An 18,897-nucleotide genomic window follows, 5' to 3' on the forward strand; every position below is an offset into this window, starting at 1 on the left:
GTATTGTTAGGGGATTTAATGAAAATCATCTTCTACTGATTATTGTTATCAGAGAGAGATTGGAAACAGGAATGAGAGCAGCAGGAACCACTTACCTGAGAAGGAAACCAAAAACCATTGAGTATGAAGACTACTGAGAGAATTAAACTGTTCACCCTGGTTTATAGGGAAGTATTCAGCTGACATTATTAGGTGGGGAGACTGATGTCTCATTTTTTTCTCTGTGTAAAGAAATATATCATTGGGATAAGGCTGTGACCTTAATCTAAGATGAAAAACATAAAAGCAAAGAGACTTTGGGGTTTCCAGTGTATATTCTGTTTGACAGATAAAATCCGTAGCCTTGTGGAGGCACCAAATGCAGAAAAATTTGACAAACTTCTTTAGAAAGTAGGAAGGTTTGTGTTTGTGTGTGCACAACTGTAAATGAAAGCTTTCCATATCTTTGACTGTACCTACCAGACAGAAAATACTGTACAGCACGTAACCTGATATTTATTTATAAGTGAACGGCAGAAGGTGTTTGATGTCTTTTTAGAATCTGGCAAGGATAGTGTAGATTATAAATCAGTGAGGACCCTTTCAGCAGAAAGTGCCAAATACCTTAAGTGAAAATCAAAAGGCAGTATTTGAAGAGATGAAAATGGTCTACGAGGATATTTTGGGCAATCTGTCTTTGATGAAGACTGACGGTATTGCAAACATCACCTGTCAAGCTAAAAGGAAAACAATGCCTTTTAAAGCTGGGTAGAGGGAGAGAGAGGTGATGTCCACAGCTGTTCAAGTCTCTGGCAAAGCATTCGGTACAGCTCTAGTTACATTTGGTTCATATGAAACATGTGTTCTTCATTTATTATACATGTACTTTAAAGTATTCTGACAAATTACTTATAGGGGCTTACAGATGTTTTCCATGATTTGTATTTGTACTTGGTAGCAGTACATGTAGCACTGTGATAAATTGGCTTTATAAAGTCATAATCTTGTCTAATCTTCTGTCCATGACAGTGGAATATACATATGTGTGTCATTACTTTTTTGTTCTTGTTGAGAAAGGCTAAGTAGCCTCTTGTTACTTAAAGCAGAACTCCAGAAGTTCCAAAACATGCTTAAATGTTTTCTGTTTCATCTAATATTTATCACAAAGACTCTTAGATCTCCTTGTAGTCAAACTCAATTCATTAGCATATTTGTCTGACATCTTAGTAAGATGTTACAATACTTATCGCTGTTCTGTAGGTCAAAGAAAAAAAATGAAATTTAATTCAAATAATTTATATATATATTACATGCTACCTTGGCATATTTTGCACTGTATTAAGGATAAAGGCCAAAATTCAGCATAAACTGGCTACAATTCCCAGGGCAACTGGTAAAGGAAAAAAACAATCTCCAAGCTATTCTCTTTAGGAACCATTTTTCAGTATAAATAGAGCAGCAGTTCATTGACCTCCTCACGTGCCCACCAATGATTTACAGGAACAGTGAAGCATCCCTCAGACCACTATCCAGTCACGAAGAAAAAGATTCCACAGTCCGCTGTCTTCCAGCTCTTACCTTTTACAGCTGCTCCTGTGTTGGTTCTACTGGTGGAACCGGGAGCAGGAGGTGGGCAGAATTTGTTCAATTGCTATTTTAAGTATATATGTGAAATCTATCACTCAAATTTCTATAGATTAATGGCATAGCTAGTGTAGCAAGAATACAGTCTATCAAAAGCAGCGACTGAATGAAGAATGAATAAGAACTGGGGAATACCCAATTTTTACAGGAAGATTAGAATTGCACTTAAATTAGGTCATACTTTATTATTTGGTGTATTTCTCTAAAAATTGGCATATAGATACATACAGCGTCTGTATGTATCTATAGCCAACTCTGTTGGATGTCTTCAAAAGAGATTATTGTCAGTGCCCTTAACAACTGATCTGTTCTGTTTACAAAAGTAAGAGAGCAGCAGCACATTACACTCATGTTAAATTTGAAGCATTTTTTGAACTGTTATAAGTATCAGAAGCTATTCAGCAATTTAATTTCATAACATTGCATGAAAGATCAATCTTGCGTGCCATCGGTGTACTCCTATGTTACAGAGTTGCTTATATGCAGTTATTAAGAGAAAAGCAGCAAAGAGTGATGAATTAATCATGTTTCACACTGAGGTAACATATGACAGTGAGCTTCCCTGGTTACATACAGAGATGTAAAATGTTTTGTGGATTTGGAAATTACACTTCAGTTTGTCAGAGAAGGAAACAAACCTTTGCAAACACAAAATGTTTTTTCCATGCCAAAATCACACTGCACGATTAGTGTCTACTTCACCAAGTTTAACCTTAGAAGTGCCTTAATGTGTGTTACTTACTATTTGCAAAGCACATTCAGAACCAAGCCTGGAAATACAGCGATGGAATTGAAGACAAAATAAGAACAGAAGAGTACTGATCAATTTACAAGCATACCTGATAAAGTCTTAATTACTGTAATAGAACCATCTACCAAACAAAAGAGGTGCTTAAATGGAGTTAAAGAAATATTCATTCAGTTACCTAAAAAAATAAATGTCCAGAGTAGATGTCTCTAATTTTAGGATTGACAGAAAATCAGATTAAAACTTAGACTTACATAAATCCAGGTTAAAATAACCCATCAATTTCATGGAGTCACAATTTAACAACAGCACAGTTACAGCACAAAATGGTCATCTTACGGTTGTTTCCAAGTGAGTTTTCATGGAATCCAAGAAGCACAGAGCAAACATCATTCAGCTACTGATTTGTGTTACTCAGTTTATTTTGAAATCTTAAATTCCTGTTATGACAGGCAGAAAAACGTCTTGCTGCCTCTATCAAATCAAAGACATTCCCAATCTCCAATTATCTTCATAAATAGATTGCCTATTGACCATTCCTCTATCTAGATAAGAAGTTGTTTTTAATTGGAAGCAATTTGATTTTTTTTCTAGCAGAGTAATTCTGTAATTGTAATTTGCCAGGACAACTGAGATCTTGTTGATTTTCCATTGTGCAGAGTTTAGAACCATTAAGACTGAAGCTAGACAGTGTCTGGTGCAGGATCCAAGATCTGGGTTTTATGTACGGCTCTTATTCAACTAGGAAAAAACTGGAAAGAGACTGAAGACTCGAAACCCTGTGAGGTCAATGAGCAGAAGACACTTTCTCTGAAAACATTTTGACAAGTTTCAATAATACCTACTTCAGAGTATGTGTTAGATGCATATTAAGCACTGAACATATATCGTCATGTGTCCATGGAAATAAATGGTAGAAACAAATTCAAATTGATTTATTCTTTTTAAAATCATCATAGTATCATAGTCTCATGCGGGTTGGAAGGGACCTTAGAGGTCATCAAGTCCAACCCCCTGGATTCGAGCCTCCTGTGTAGTAGAGCGGCACTTCTACCACTTGCGCCACAGGGGGAATCGAACCCAGGGCCTCCGGTGTTGCAAGGCAGCATTCCTACCACTTGCGCCACTGGGGCACACTTGTCTGCGTGGAAAGAATTCAATTAGCTCTCTGTTTTAGGGGATATACATACATTAATAGTGAATTCAGGACATATGTATAGTTAAAATACGTGTGCATTCAGTGCTACAAAACTTGCAATGCAATGAGTGACGTGAACTGTAGCTGGAAACCACTGACACATAGTTTTGGACATGTCTTTGCCATTTTAAATTGTAAGGAACTAAGTCAAAGAAAATAGACTGGAACTGGTCCACTGCTTCACCACTTTTGCATGACTGTTGTGTCACCATTCTAAGCATGATGCTAAAAAGACAACTACTCCTGATATTGTTCTCAGTGTTTTGTGCTGTCTTCTAATGATGTGCTGCTTGTCTATATGCAGTTATATCCAAAGGAACTGTAAACAGAAATGTCATTTATCTGCTGTCAGGTGCTACAGGCATGACCTATAGCCATATGTCATTCCCAGGTAAGCAGTGCACTGATCTTACTTCAATTCCCTGCCTTCTAAGCTGATGTACAGTGGACATCATGGAACCCCAGCTGCATTTTTGCATTGACCCTTCCCAAGTAACTTTTCCCTCCCTACCCTTTGGCTACAGTTATGAGCTATGAGACAAGTGCAAACGTATTTTAGTGCTACCTCATAGCTATATGATGGTATCAATTGCATGTCTTAGCAGCAGAGGCACAGTGTGCAGTTGTAAGGATAAACCAAATTACTGGCTTCCTATCCAGAAGTTCCCCCTACTGCTATTACAAAAAGTGGTATAAATTTTAGCGCCATTCATTATTCAGCATCAGTCATCTGAAGACAATAAGATGGATCCCATGTTTGATATTTTGTATGGCAGTTCTCTTTTCCCAATAATTTTTCCCAAATGATGCTGAACTAATTACTTATTTTAATTACTCTTTCCCCCAGCTTCCTTATTCTGCAGGGTCTTTCTCAGATTCAACTGTGTAAAGAAAACTTAAAATCAATGGCTTTTCTGCAATGAATAACAATGTCTACGGTACATTTCAAAGATCTCACTTCCCTGGGCAGTCTGGGATGAAGCTGTGCTTCTATATTTCAGTTGAAAGACAACATTTAGAAGGTTTTTGTTATATATGGATCATCTTACTCTGCTTGTTGATTGGTGTTACCAGGGTGATCTTTTTGTAGGATGACAGCTGCACGCAGCTATCCACTGTAATCATGAACAAACCATTCCAGTACTCTTCATAGTCAATAATGAGCCAAAGGAAGTTTTACAAGGATATTTCTAAAATATTTTGCAGGAGATGGAGTTGTGAATGACAGGAAAAGAATACTCGGATACTGGAAACTTAATACTCAAGTAAAGCTTTAACATTCACAGTTACATTCCATGAAGCTTGCTGAGCAGGAAGTGTTCTAAAACATATAGAAAGTATTTGGGACAAAACAGTAAAACCTTTGAGCTGAGTACTGCAAGATATTGAACACTCCTGCCAGTCGCGCAGGAATGCTCTTAATTAGGACTTACTGTAAATGTACGTAGCTCATGAGAAAAGCACAAATACAGAACACAAGTACTATGAGCGCTGACAGCAACCTTCGTGATTCAAGTTAGCGTTGGGAACCAAAGGACTCTATTGAGACAACGCTTTCACTAATCTTAAAATATAAAAACAAATATTTTTATGCAATGCAAGTGCAGAATGGGACAGACAGAGTATAGACAGAGGAGAGGGTTTTATTCCACTAGTGAAGGCATAAGGAAATAAGTAATTAAGCCAGAATTCTTAAATGAGCTGCAACAACACTAGGCGTGGGCAAGGAACTGACCTATGGAAACTGGCTCCTGAGCATGTAACCTTACTCCCTTTTGAGATCAAGAGAGCTATCTGACAACACAGCACTTTGTCAGCCAAGGAGCTCAGAAAACATTCCCAGAGCTAACTGGCATTTGTATGTGGGATTTTAGTCTGAATGTCTCTCAGAATGCTAAAGAAAAAATCCAGATCTAGGGTTGTCATTGAAGCACACCATTCAGCAGCTAAAATCCTACTCAACAGTGCAATAAGGCAAATAAGATAAACCTTTCCAACCTGGACATAATACTTTGAATTCCAAGGATGATTTACATTATGTCCTTTTCTTAGTGCAATACCTTGACAAGCCTAGGTGAGCACTCTAATCCTCCTCTGTGTTAGAGCTGAATCAGTTTTAGCCATATGACAGTTTCAGTTTAAGCCAACCATCTCCGATGGTCAATGTAAAAACATGGGCGTACACAGAGAGCAGTTCATGTCAAATCTAGAATAGATGTCTAGGAGAGGCACTCCTGAAAACCTCTCTCAGGAGGATGCTTTGACAGAAGATGTTCTGTAATTCCATATTACTGCAATTCCTTAAATATATGCCTCCTTCCAGTGGGGTGACTTGTAGGAACACTGCAAGACACACAGTACACAAAGACTGTGACCGCATGCTCAGGGTGGCAGATAAATTTATCACTTGTTCATTTTTCCTTCTTTTGCCCTTCCATTTTTTCTTATCCTTTTTAGCACTCCTAGGCAGATTATGGAAACATATCAGGTTGCTGGTTAATGGAGATTAATTGTGTGAGCTGTACTATGTACAAAACTTAATAAGACAAACATTCCTCTCCTGTATATTGATGGGATACGAAAGGATCTCTGACACCGCTAACATTATCTCAACACAAACAAGGGACCTGGGGATTGTCGAAAGATACGATGGACAGCATCGCTGCCACACAGTACTCACATCTGCCTTACCTTCATCATCCCGCCAGTTCTCACATCTTAGCAGTACAGAACTAATGGTAAGCAGTGGCTTTTTCACAGAAGGCTTCATTGCCTGTTCTGGAAAGGTTCCCAACAAGGACTCCTGGCATACAGCAGGCCACTCGTGACAAGGGCACCTTGCTTCTTATTCAGTCTTCAGACAAAAATCTCTTAGCTGCGTGTTTAGAATAAGAGCAAAACAACAAGACTAACTTATTTAAGATGCTAACATTTTCTTCTAACTTGTGATCGCTGTTAGGATATACCCAATCCACACATACTTCAACATACACAAGCACATACTCAGGCTCTTAAAGTGACATGTAAATCAGTCAGATGTAACTACCGTGCTCCAGATTAACAAAAGGAAGCATGAGTTGGATTCATAGTGATTGTGACCAGTCAATCCTTATCTAAAGAAGTGATTGGTTTTGATTTTTAAAAACTTTTTTTATGGAAAAAAGGAATTAAACTGAAGCTTCTTTTTTTTAATGGCAATGGACTGAACTGCACTTTGAGAGCTTTGAAATACTTTGTGCCACCATATCGTATGGCTCTCCAAAAACAAGGATGATGTCTTGCAAGGAGATTTACTTAGTAAAAAATGAAATTGCTGCAACAGCTGAGAGACAGAGAATGGTTCAATTGAGAGAAAAGAAACAAACAAGTGTCAGAGCGGGCAGTTGGTGTCAGTTCCAGCAGGATTTAAAACTTGACAAAAGCTTGAAGAAATTATGTTAACAGAGCCAATCTCTTTATGAAAAGAATATTGTATTTGACAAAAATCCATTGTAAACAACATTTGACAGCGCCTTTATTAAAATGCTCCAGAGGAAGGAATGATGCATAAATGAAATATACAAATACTGTATTTCACTGATATTTAACATCATACGGTGTGTTTTCATTTTTTTCCTGAAAAAGAAATTCCAAGCTGAGTCTGAGCTCAGTATGATGATAAACTCTGGTTGAAAGTTCATGTTTTCAAAGAGGCAAAACTGTAAGACCTTCTTACTTTGCTCACAATGAGATCAGAACCCAAATGAAACAAGGTTTTCTATTGCCACTTTAAAACAACTCCTTATGCTCTACATAGAATGTTCTGTCATATTTAGGAAATCTATTGTATATGCTATAGAAGAACTATTTATAGTTTATCTCAGGGAAGGACTGCAAAGATAATTTTAGGCCTTGGATTTCAGCAGGGCTAACCTTTTGCTGCACGTGGCTTACGCACAATACAAAAAAAATTTCCATGCCAAAGATGTATCACATGACCAGCAATGAAGGCCTGCTGGCCTGGCTGGGTAACTCAAAACCATGGCTCTGGGAGGAAGTGAGCCAGTGGAAGCTGTCAGCAAAATAGCCGGGACGCTGCCCAGTCCTGCTTTACAAGGAGCAGTGAGATTGCGGAGCAATCATTGCCATCTCCTGCACGCAAGCCTTTCTAAATGTGTGCTCTCCTCTGGCTTGTCTGGGCACTAGAAGTTCTTGTGACTCCTGGGCATGCCAAGTTTTCAGTGTTACAGACCATATAGATGACCGTCCATTCCATGCTCCATGAAGCTGTTCTGCATGTGAAATTCTGTTGGTGTGTTAGGTGGTAATTGCTTTTGGTTTCCTGAAGGTCAAAGAGATAAATGTACTGAGAAAGGAGCAGTGACATAGAATAGGTACTGGCTTGTGATAAGGCATCCCAAGAACATTTAACTGTTACAATACTTAACTCTTGGACCTCCTGACACTCAGTAGAATCCTTATCTGACAAGTGCCCAAACTCAAAAAGAATACCCCAAAAAACAGCCACTAATGAAAGGCACTCTCAGAAATCTGGAGAGGAATTCAGGAGACAACAAGGACTGATGATGCAGATAAAAAGCTACAAAGTGTGTGAGCCAACGTATCTCCAGTTGCGGCATCCTCTTGCTTGGGAACTGTCATCTCATTATCATCATTGTCAAATTAGTAGGGAATTTCCAATTTTGATTCCCCCCCTCTCAAAATAATCCAGGAATAAATCTCTAGGATTGTATTTAAAGCATTCAAATAAAACACAGGAGACGCTGATTTATTTTCATCCTCTGCTTGATTCAAGGCAGGGATCTGTTTATCCATGTTTATCACATCTCAGGCAAATATGCCGATCCCTGGGCTAAGACTACTGAGAAATCATATGTCCACTATCTGTTATATTCCAGTGGTGCCACTTGCAAGAATATTTGAGTAGTCATTCAGGAATGATGAAGGCTGCTACATCTGGGCCTACCTAAAACGAACTGATTGTCACTTGGAAGTTGCAGCATACACCAGGCCTATATCTCTTTTGCAGTTATGATAGTAATGAATAATACTACAAAGTAATAACTATAATGCCTGGCACTCTGAGCCAAACATTTCTATTACGCTGCTACAATGCACAAATGTGGTTTAAAAATAATGACTCTGCAAGCCGGTGGATTCTGTTCTAAGCCAGCTTTCACACTTCACAAGCAGAATATCTTCTCACTATTTTCTCTAAGTTTAAACATAGCTACATGTTGTCTAGTTACCAGGTCCAGAATGCAGATCTAGGATTGCTTTTCCAGGGGTTCTCTGTCTAATGAAAATACACCCTTATGGTATTTCTTCCTTCTCAAATTTCCCTCAATGGAATTAGCTTTTCCCAAAAACAACAACCCCACACAATATGTACTCTTCCTCTAAGAATCCAAAAACTCCCATCATTTCAGTTGCAGCCATATTTTGATGATATTTTTCAGGCAGAGAGGGCAACCAACCATCTTTTAGTCTAGGCAGTTTATCTGAAATAAAATACAGGCATTTTTTTTGTAGTGTGGCTGCATGCAATCTAACTAGATTTAAGAGCCATTTTGTCATGCAGCATATCTGAACACTACTCCCCTTTCATTTCTCTTCTACACATCAGATGAACTCACTTGGGAAGATGGAATGTTGACTGAGACCAGCTTCTTTCCAGCTTATGAAAAACGTCATGTTTCTTTTAGTATGACTGTAGTAGAGATGCCAGCTCAGGGCCTGAAGCAGTGATTGAGCACCTGGTAGAAGGCAGCGCCAAGCCAGGGGAGCTCAGCTGCATGCAGTGCACCTCAGTAACCAGAAAGGGTGCAGTCAAGATCCACACCTTCCCAGACCTCATGTAAGGGCTGGCAGTGGAGGCAAGGGCATTTCTTTGGAGAGCGCTGCATACCTGAGGCCTTCTGAAGGTAAGCAGGTTCCTTCCTTTGTTTCTGTGCCTAAACTGTTGCATTTGAGCAATTCCTCACTTGCTGCAGCTTGGGACCTTGTTACTCTGCGCTTTCTATCTTGTTACGATGACTCATCTGTACTTACAGACCAGTACAAAGGAGAGAGAATTTGGTACAGATCTAGTGAAATCAAGCATTAGAAGAAAACTTCTTTATTGCAACTTATCAAAGCCACTGGTATTTTCAGCTGAAGCATCTGATACACACCTTTGTCAGAAAATATGGATGACTGACTTGGTGGACGGTAGCATAACAGACCAGTCCTCTCTGGCAGTCTGAACACTTCATCCCTGTGTTTTCCAGGTAGAGAGCCAACTAGGTTGCAAGTGGGAACAGACATGTATCTGTCTTTTACTGAGTAAAAGAGGCCAGCAGATACAGGAGACTGAGTGACAGGAAAGGACATCAAAACACACCAACTCAAGTAACACCTGCATCCTATCAGAAAGGATAGGACATAAGTTAATAAATAGTTTTGAAAAACTCTTTAAGTTCATGATTAAAGCCAAGTAAGGCCCAAGGTATTTGGATACACAGCAGTCTTGTGAAAAGGTACAGAGAGAACAGAACACGACTGGCAGTTGGAAAGGAAATGGTCACATGTCAGAGCACCCAAAGTACAAGCTGTGAACATAACATTCAAATCAGTCAGCAACATGTTTATGGGAATTCAGATGATAGCAGTAACATGACAATAGCAGGAGTATAAAAATAACCAGCAATAAACATCAGTTAAAAATGTACAGAATGTTTATAATAAATCTCAAGTAAGAAAAGATGTAAACTTGAACTTAATTCCTCTGAGGGTGCCTTTAGAACAACTACCTATATGAAAGGATGAAATATAACAATACTTGAGCCTTGGAATGGACTAGCTTACATTTAGAGGTAAAATTGAGATCACCCAGTGAACCACAAATCCCAGCCCTGGAAAACTTGCTTCTATATCTGAGCATGCATGTGTTTCAAAGCTGAGACTGACTCAGCAAGGCCAACTTTTGCACCTAAGGAAGAACTGGGAAGAGAGCATGTGGTTTGTAGCAATTATGTCTGCAAGGGCAAAAACATGGCAGGACAGGAAAACATCATTCTATGCTTACCCTACACTATCAGAAAACTGATATGTTCTCTAAAGGAACTCAAGCAAGCACTGATAATGTACCTGAGACAAGCTTTATTTGTTCATGTGACAGCAATGTGGGTAGGGGAAAGCAGAAGAAATGGAGAACAAAATCTCAGAATACATATAATAGAGGGATCAACACGTATGAGCTAAACTGGTTGCCTACAAAAGCAGAACAATACTCAAAATATAATGAACAAGAACTTAAAACTGCAGATGGCCTCATGAAGAATGGAGAAATCCAGAGGACAGTCATAGGGCTGCATTACTGCCAGTGCTTTGTTTACATTTTGGAAGGAGAACTATCTCAAGATATTCTTATTTCATATGTTTGTGCATTTAAGATCCACCCATGCATGGAATAATTAAGGACTGTATTAGTGCAGCACCGAGAATTAAGTCTGATCAAGCAATGCCTACATTTGACTATAGCTGATTAACTTTGTTAGCCATGTAATCAAACAGCTCATTAAACTGGCACATCTATATGTCAAAAAGTATTTGGCAGTCGATAAGGAAACAGCTTAATACAATTTATGTCTAAAATGCGATAATTTCAACATAATCACTCATGGTTTTGTGATGTGCAGTGTTTTAAGCAATGCCTATGTTACTGCTGGGAAGGGAGCTTTCCACACCCATAACTTTTACTGTATCTTCACAGTTTCCAAACTCCACTCCTCTGTCCTTCCAGTTTCCCACAAAGAGCCCTGCAATAACTCCACGTGAGCTCCAGAAAAGGAAGCAGCTGTTTTCCCACCTTCGGAGCTCTCTTTTTTTGTCCATGAAAAGCAGGGATATGATTAACCTGAGTACTGGATATAGAAACAGTCTTTGCTTTCTTTCACATACAGAACTAAAATGTGTATTTAATTATCAGTACTATGATTCAACTGTTGTCCATTTTACCAAGATCAGGTTTAGACATCACTGTTGTTATGTTCTGAAACTGTGGAGTGTGAAAATGCACTCTGTGCTTCCAACAGCTTATAGACTTAACAACCAAGTAGTATATGACTGTAAAATGATCTTTCATGCACTTACAGAAAATCTGATGGCAAAAAATATCATTATATAGCACGCAGTGTGTGCTGTATCACTCATCTCACACCTCCTTTCCTCTCTTTTTTGCCTAGTCAAAAAGTAGGAGAGGTCTGTAATCACTACAGCTTCTCTTCCTGGACAGAACCATGGAAAATGCCTGTCCCAGACAGCAACACTGTAATGGGCTTCTGGTTTCTGATTGGCACTCCCTCCTCCCCAGGAAAATGTCTTGTAGTAAAATAAATGTGTTTATGCAGTGGTGACTATTTGTCACTGTAGACCCTGACACAGGCATTAAAGCATCTGCCATTTAGAACTGTGTCTCATAACTGCCCAACATGAGAGCTGTAATGAAATCCTACCTTACCATCTTAAACTAGAGGAGTCTGTTTAGTTAGCGAAGTTGCACCTCTCAGATGATAACAGGGCTGTAACTGATATGAACACTAAAGTCCATATCCAATCAAAGGAAAACAGCAATGATTTGGAACAGCTATGGAACCAGGCTTTCTGTGAACATTTTCAGCACTTCCCCTACAAAGACTGTTTAATTATATGAAGGCGTCTTTTTCAGATCTCGACCTTTCTGGCTTTCTGTCTCCACAGAACATATTACTGTTCACTAATCCAGTTGCCAAAGTTTGCATTTGAGAGATGGATGCTCCCTCTTGGTTACAAGTTCTCTGAAATGGCACACCCAGTACACACACTTCCTCCAGTCATTTTGCAAACCTCCACTGAGAGACCACATGACTTTGTGGATATGGAAATAACATTTCTTCAGACAAGCAGAATTTGAGCAGGGTCAAGTAAATAATAGAATGCAGGTAAGCAACAGTCAGCTTGTGGTCTGACAACGTATATAAGTGAAAATCAAGAACTAAACCTGTTCCGTGTTACTGACTGCACGCTACTGTGAAGTTCATGTATTTTAAGGCAAGAAGAGATAATCCAGGCTCAGCAGTGCTACTACATACCACAGACTTTAGTAATCTTCATTCCAGCAGCAGGAACGATCCTTCCATGAATGACAGTGAAGTTCTTTTGCTTAAATTTTCCATAAGCCATTGTTAGCATGAGCAAATCTGGTCCCCCATAGAGTCGCTACTACCCAGATGTTCAAGAAAACTCAAAGTATTCCTAATTTCTGTTCACCCAGCATTTCTTTGGGGTTAAACACGTGTCCTTCAGCAGCTTACACATCTTCTGTGCACCAGTTCTCCCATTACAGCTTCTGCAGCTTAGACATGTGAAACATCTCTAGAATGTGACGATGTCTCAGTCTTCATCTGCTTAAAACTTCCTTCTTAAAGGAAGGGAAAAGAGATGTGAGATTCTTTTTAGCTTTTGCAATCCTCAGTGTAATGTACTATTTCCACAGTGAATTTCATAGAGAGCAATACATCAAGGTGTTCTATAATTCTTACCAATGAACTGTGACTACTGATACATGAACAGGCAGGGTATGCACATCAGGATCAGGTTTGCACAAATTGGTAGTGCTGATACATGTCATTTTGCAGGGTAAGAAAACTCGGATGACACATTCTGAGAGCTCACTGTAATGAGTATCAAAAGTGCAGTAAGTGGTGACTGCTCAGAGATTGCTCCATGAGGATGTTCCTGAGAAAGGAAAAATGGGAATGTAAACCCAGGTGCAGGTATTCGAGTGCACCACTTAGCAAAGCAGGGGTAATAGCAGATAACTAGCCCTCAAATAGCTTAAACTGCTGCTCTAACTATACAACATACAAGTAACAAGTGACAAAAAAGAAACAAATAGGTCACCTAGCTTTACATGAACACGCTGCCAAACTCAGATGATAAGATCCTCTGTGTGAAGGAGAAATCACACAGAGCAGGACAGAAAAAATAAAGTGAATAAGGGGATATTTGGAATGTTGTGAGGTGCCCTGTGGTCCAAACTAACAAAATGTTTCCCTGTAATTCTACGTTAGACTTCTGCTCAAGTCATAAGATGTCAAGAAGGACCTTGGCAGTTATCAGCTCATCACAATTATATAAAAAAATCTGGAATCCATTTGGAGGAAAAAGTGATTGATGTCCCAGAGATCAGATCAGCTGTAACAGAAAATGCAATCTATGTTTCTTGGATTTGGGGCAATCTTGACTTAATATTACCTTGGTAGGATAACAGGTCTCATAAATCAGCAAAATACAGTACATCTCGTCTGCTTCTGTCTGTTTGCAAACATACTAAAAGTACCAGAGCTTTCTGGTAGAAGGAGTAACAGCTGAATAACACAGAGTCTTCACAGACAGAGAACAAGTTTTTCTGTGAAGAGCTTCCCAGTTGGCTAACTTACAGGTGGAATTCCTCAGAGATCCCCATTCCAATGCCATGCCCAGTTTTTCCTGTTCATATATTTTACTTCCCCTTCTGTCTTTGTGCTTAGATTGAACACAATATAGATGTGAGGTGTGAGAGAACAAAGACAAGCATCAATTTCTGACTCCTCCACTTTTAATGCTTTTGTAAAGGTGAAAGTTATTAAGGGTACTTTGTTCATATGAACTACTGTTGCTTGCTAGCTGTGCTATGTTGACCCAGGAGATAGAATGGGAGATGCAATGCAATTGCTAAAGCAAAATCAAAGTTGCTTATATGATGGAGAAATGGCCAATTTCACTCAAACTAAAATTCAGTTATAATTGAGAAGAGTTTTGCTCAATAAAGGGCTACCTTTGTTGTCCCCACATTACTTTGAGGAACTAGGTCTATTTACTCCAGCTCTTAATGAATCAGTGTTGGAAAGAAAGAATTTTTTGCTTCCTGCTTGTGTTGACAGCTGAAGGAGCATCTGGATCCTCAACTTCTACTGTCCCAACTCCCTCAGTCAAGTTAAAACTCTCCGAGAGGACATTTTATGAATACTTCTCCCTTAAACAGTTTTCATTTGTTTACCTTACCAGTAAATTGTTTTAATCTCTGTCTCATTCCAGACACCCCCAGAACAGTAGTAAAAAAATTAAAGACTGAAAGTAAAAAATAGTAATACTGTAATAAATACCTTTTAAGTGATGAGCATGCACTATATTTTTTTTATACTGAAACGTATGCAATGTCAAGGAGCAACTCTTCCCTCAACAGACAGCAATCCATGTAAGAAACACACGGAATGGGTACAGCCTAACGTGACATCCCTTTTTAAAGGTAGAAAATCAAATCATAGGAAAATTAAATGAATGGTCAAAGGTCAAACAGAAAACAAATTACAGAGCATGGAAACTGGGAAACTGTGCCTAATGATCAATTCTTTAATTATAAGGCTACTCTGGAAATATATAAATATATATATATATATATATAACTTAGTGTTGGAATATAAATATCTAAGTTAGTTTCATGGGGAACAGACTGCATTTCTCTGTCTCATCCAGAACCGGATATTGCTTTACCTGATTAAACCAGGAATTAGGTCAATTTTAACAATATTAATTTGGTCGAAACAAGAATCGTGGCTACTCTCCACTATTTTTGTACTCAGAAAAACTGGTTTGCAATCAGTTTGAAGAAGAAATTCAGGACATTTTCCCATACTTTCTCTTTTTTGAGGTGCAAGAGGCCTAGACATACGATGTGACATTACAGTATATCTTAACAGGGGGTGATCACAAGCTCCGTTTCTGTCTCAGGGGCCAGGAAGCTCTGTAAGTCTTGCCAGGCCCAAGGGATTAAGCTGCAGTTACAACAAATGCCTGGGCTTTGATTGCCCTAGACACCGTCAAGGACAGGGGCTGTCCAGAGAGCCCCATTAGGCTGTAACCCAGTCACCTGAATTAACTTCTGTCATCTCCCAGGAAACATCGGAAAGTTCAAAGGAAAACACTGCACCAGGGTGTGATAATCACAGGTGCTTCAGCTCTGCAGTACGGCTCTGCCTTGGCAGCCTTCCCCCGTGTGTGGAGGAATAGTGAGACTGGCTCCTAACCTTGGGCTAGCTGTGGGTCACACGAATGGCATGCTTCGAGGGGGCTGCCGGAATAGCAGGAGCTTCTGAAAATATTCACCCTTTTGTTTGGAGAACCACGGCTGCCTTTGAAAGCCCTCTTTACAAAACCTATACTTAGCACTGGGGTAAGAAGTGTGTGCTGTGTGTGTGTGCGTGTGTATGTATCTGTGCGTGTGTGTGTGCGGCTGGGGAGGGCTCAGCAGGCAGCCCTGTGACTGTGTTCCCTGCCAGCCCTCAGCAGAGCTGCCTGCTGGGCTCGGACACAGCTCCCCAAGTCCCCTCCTTACCACCTCGTCCCAAGTTCACAGGCCTCCCGGGGGGGCATTTCTCTTTGTCGTTTGTTTTCCTTTATTTCTTCTCTTTGCCTCCCTCTCCGTGTGCCCCCTCCTTCCCAGCCTTCTAAATAGGAGATGTTCTCAGGACAGCGCCCAGGAGACTGGCTGGAATCAGTTTTGGAGGGTGATGCACCGCGACAGCTAAAAGTTGGATAGGGTTTCAGTAGCTCCTATATATAAAGCAGTGGGGACTTATGTCACTGCACTAATTAAATTCCATCTGGGTTGCTCCTCGGGGTGTTTTTGAGCCTTCCACCCCACTGGAGCAAGCAGAGGGGCCGAGGGACAGCATGATGATGGACCTTTTCGAAACCGGCTCCTATTTCTTCTACTTGGACGGGGAGAATGGGGCCCTGCAGCAGCTGGAGATGGCAGAGGGCTCCCCGCTGTACCCGGGCAGCGACGGCACCCTGTCCCCGTGTCAGGACCAACTGCCGCCGGAGGCCGGCAGCGACAGCAGCGGCGAGGAACACGTGCTGGCCCCACCGGGCCTGCAGCCCCCGCACTGCCCCGGCCAGTGCCTCATCTGGGCCTGCAAAACCTGCAAGAGAAAGTCGGCCCCGACCGACCGGCGGAAAGCGGCCACGCTGAGGGAGCGGAGGCGGCTGAAGAAGATCAACGAAGCCTTCGAGGCTCTGAAAAGGCGGACTGTGGCCAACCCCAACCAGCGGCTGCCCAAGGTGGAGATCCTGAGGAGCGCCATCAGCTACATCGAGAGGCTGCAGGACCTGCTGCACAGGCTGGATCAACAGGACAAAATGCAGGAGGTGGCGGCGGACCCCTTCAGCTTCAGCCCCAAGCAAGGAAACGTAAGCACGGCGGCTCGCTCCCTCCGGCGCCCAGCTGCGGGCCCGAGCTCCCCTCCCTCCTTCCCCTCCTCCTCCCCCTGACATGGGGCTGACGGCCGCGGGGGGAGGAAAGGGGGGGAACGAGGGGGGTCGGGGTAACGCGCGAGCCCCGCCGCCGCCCGCCCCGCTAACGCAGCGTCCCCTCTGCCCGCGCCCCGCCGCAGGTCCCCGGCTCCGACTTCTTGAGCACCTGCGGCTCCGACTGGCACGGCGCTGCCGAGCATTCCCGCGGGCTGGGGGGCAGCCCCAAAGCAGGTAACGGCCTCACATACAGCCCGGTGCTCACACACAGCCCGGCGCTCCCACCCCTCTGTCGGCTCCCGGCCGCTCCCGCTCCCTAACCCCTCTCTCCCGCCGAGCAGGGGGCTCCATGGTGGAGTCGTCGGCCTCCAGCAGCCTGCGCTGCCTCTCGTCCATCGTGGACAGCATTTCCTCCGACGAGCCCAAGCTGCCCGGCGCGGAGGAGGCTGTGGAGAAATGAGCTCCGCGGCGTCGCGGCCGCCTCTCGGGGCACGCTCCCACCGGCGGAACGACCCTCGGAGAGCGAAGCCGTACGGACTCTTTTCTCACCCCTCTTTCTATCTCCCGTTTTGTTTTCTCCGAGTTTTGACCCACAGACCACCCCCCATCCTCTTTTTTATCTTGAACTGACGGTACTTAGCGCTGTACCGGCGGAGCGGTCGCCGAGCAGTCCATTCCTGTCAGGGTGAAGCCGTTTGGCTGCGTTTCTTTTGAGTCGTGCTGAAGAGCGACCCCCGTCTCGTTTCCCGTCTGTAAATAATTTCAGTACTGCCTTTTGTAAACAATGACAGATATGTATTTAAATGATGGAAGTGATATTGTATATAAGAACGGTTCCTCTGACTGTAAAATAAAGCTCTTTGTGTTACAGCCTTCTCCTCCTGCTCATTAAACCCGGTCCCTCAGGTGATCCCCCTCAGCCCGAGGGAGCTTCCGCGGCCGCAGCCCGTTTCAGCCGAACACTTCGGACGGGGCTCTCCGTGACCCCGCGCTTCCTTGTGCTTCGTTGTGATTGCAATTGAATTTGGGTTCGATACTAACAACTAATACCCAAGCCCGAAACCAAAACAGGGCCCTGGATCATATTATCGGAAAGAGGTCCGTGGTTTAATCACGTCTGTTCTGCAGATCACACTAACGCAGGTGCCCCCTCCCGCTCCACCACCCCCCGTTCGGCGCTCACAGGCACGACCGAGCACTCACAGCCCGCTCCGGCTGCTGCTGCCTGCAGAGCGCGGACGGTTTTTGAAGCAAACGGGCAGCGGAATGGGAACGGGGGGCGGGGGATGAGCAGGCAAATAACGGGGCCATGTGCTCGCCGGGAGCCCTCCGGCAGCGGGAACTGCGACTTTCCCAGTCTCAAGGCTGCTAAAAGCCCCCGCGTGTCCCTTTGATCTCTCCTGGGAGTCCCGGAGTGCCGGCAGAGGCCAATGCCTTCCTCAGCTGTCCCCACCCGACCCCCCCCGGCAGGTAGCGATGTGTTTACTTAGGTGCACGGGGACCAAACGCGTCTTTCTCGGTGCGGCATCGCACGGACACAACTCTGCCCCAACGGGTCGATCCCGCAGCCCAAACCCGCATACCCCGCTGTTTCCGTCAGAAGCATTTTGTTGCAAAGGGCTGGAAGCCCCCTCCCCTGTAGCCGTGTAAGTGTGTGTCTGCGTCCCCCTCCCGTTTAGTTCCAGTCGCCTGCCGCACTTGTGGAAATTTGTTGTGAGATCACTTTACCAGAGGAGCTGGGCGCTCCCGAGGGACACCAGAACATGCTTTGTGCTGCACAGCTTCCCCTCTCCCCACCCCCCGATAGCCCAGCACGGTGGGCGATGCTTTCCCAGCCCCTCACGGACCGCGGTGCTCTCAGCCCCGGCCCCGCCGCCCCGCACGCACAGCGCCGGCCCGATAAGGAGCGAGTGTGTTTGTACACAACGCTGTACACGGCTCTCCTTCAGCCGGAGCGAACGTCGTACATCAAATGGGAGGGGGAGGGGGTGAGCTACATCCCAGTGACGGGTTCACG

The 18,897-nt window shown here is 42.9% G+C and overlaps 1 protein-coding gene across 1 annotated transcript; it reads left to right on the forward strand.

Annotated features, from left to right (window-relative positions):
- Positions 1 to 16,213: 16,213 nt before the first annotated feature.
- MYF6 (myogenic factor 6) lies at positions 16,214 to 17,750 on the forward strand. The gene is made up of 3 exons (XM_015857375.3): positions 16,214 to 16,820; positions 17,024 to 17,114; positions 17,222 to 17,750. Exons 1-3 carry the CDS (start codon positions 16,302 to 16,304, stop codon positions 17,338 to 17,340), a joined length of 729 nt encoding a protein of 242 aa, XP_015712861.2. The 5' UTR covers positions 16,214 to 16,301; the 3' UTR covers positions 17,341 to 17,750.
- Positions 17,751 to 18,897: the final 1,147 nt, after the last annotated feature.

The sequence above is a fragment of the Coturnix japonica genome, chromosome 1 (assembly GCF_054131305.1).
Source record: "Coturnix japonica strain WE chromosome 1, WE-NBRP24, whole genome shotgun sequence".
NCBI lineage: Eukaryota > Metazoa > Chordata > Aves > Galliformes > Phasianidae > Coturnix > Coturnix japonica.

Coding starts and splice junctions, on each gene's coding strand:
- MYF6 (XM_015857375.3), top strand. CDS start 16,302: ATGATGATGGACCTTTTCGAAACCGGCTCCTATTTCTTCTACTTGGAC. Junction 16,821..17,023: donor TCAGCCCCAAGCAAGGAAAC/GTAAGCACGGCG, acceptor GCCCCGCCGCAG/GTCCCCGGCTCCGACTTCTT. Junction 17,115..17,221: donor GGGGGGCAGCCCCAAAGCAG/GTAACGGCCTCA, acceptor CCCGCCGAGCAG/GGGGCTCCATGGTGGAGTCG.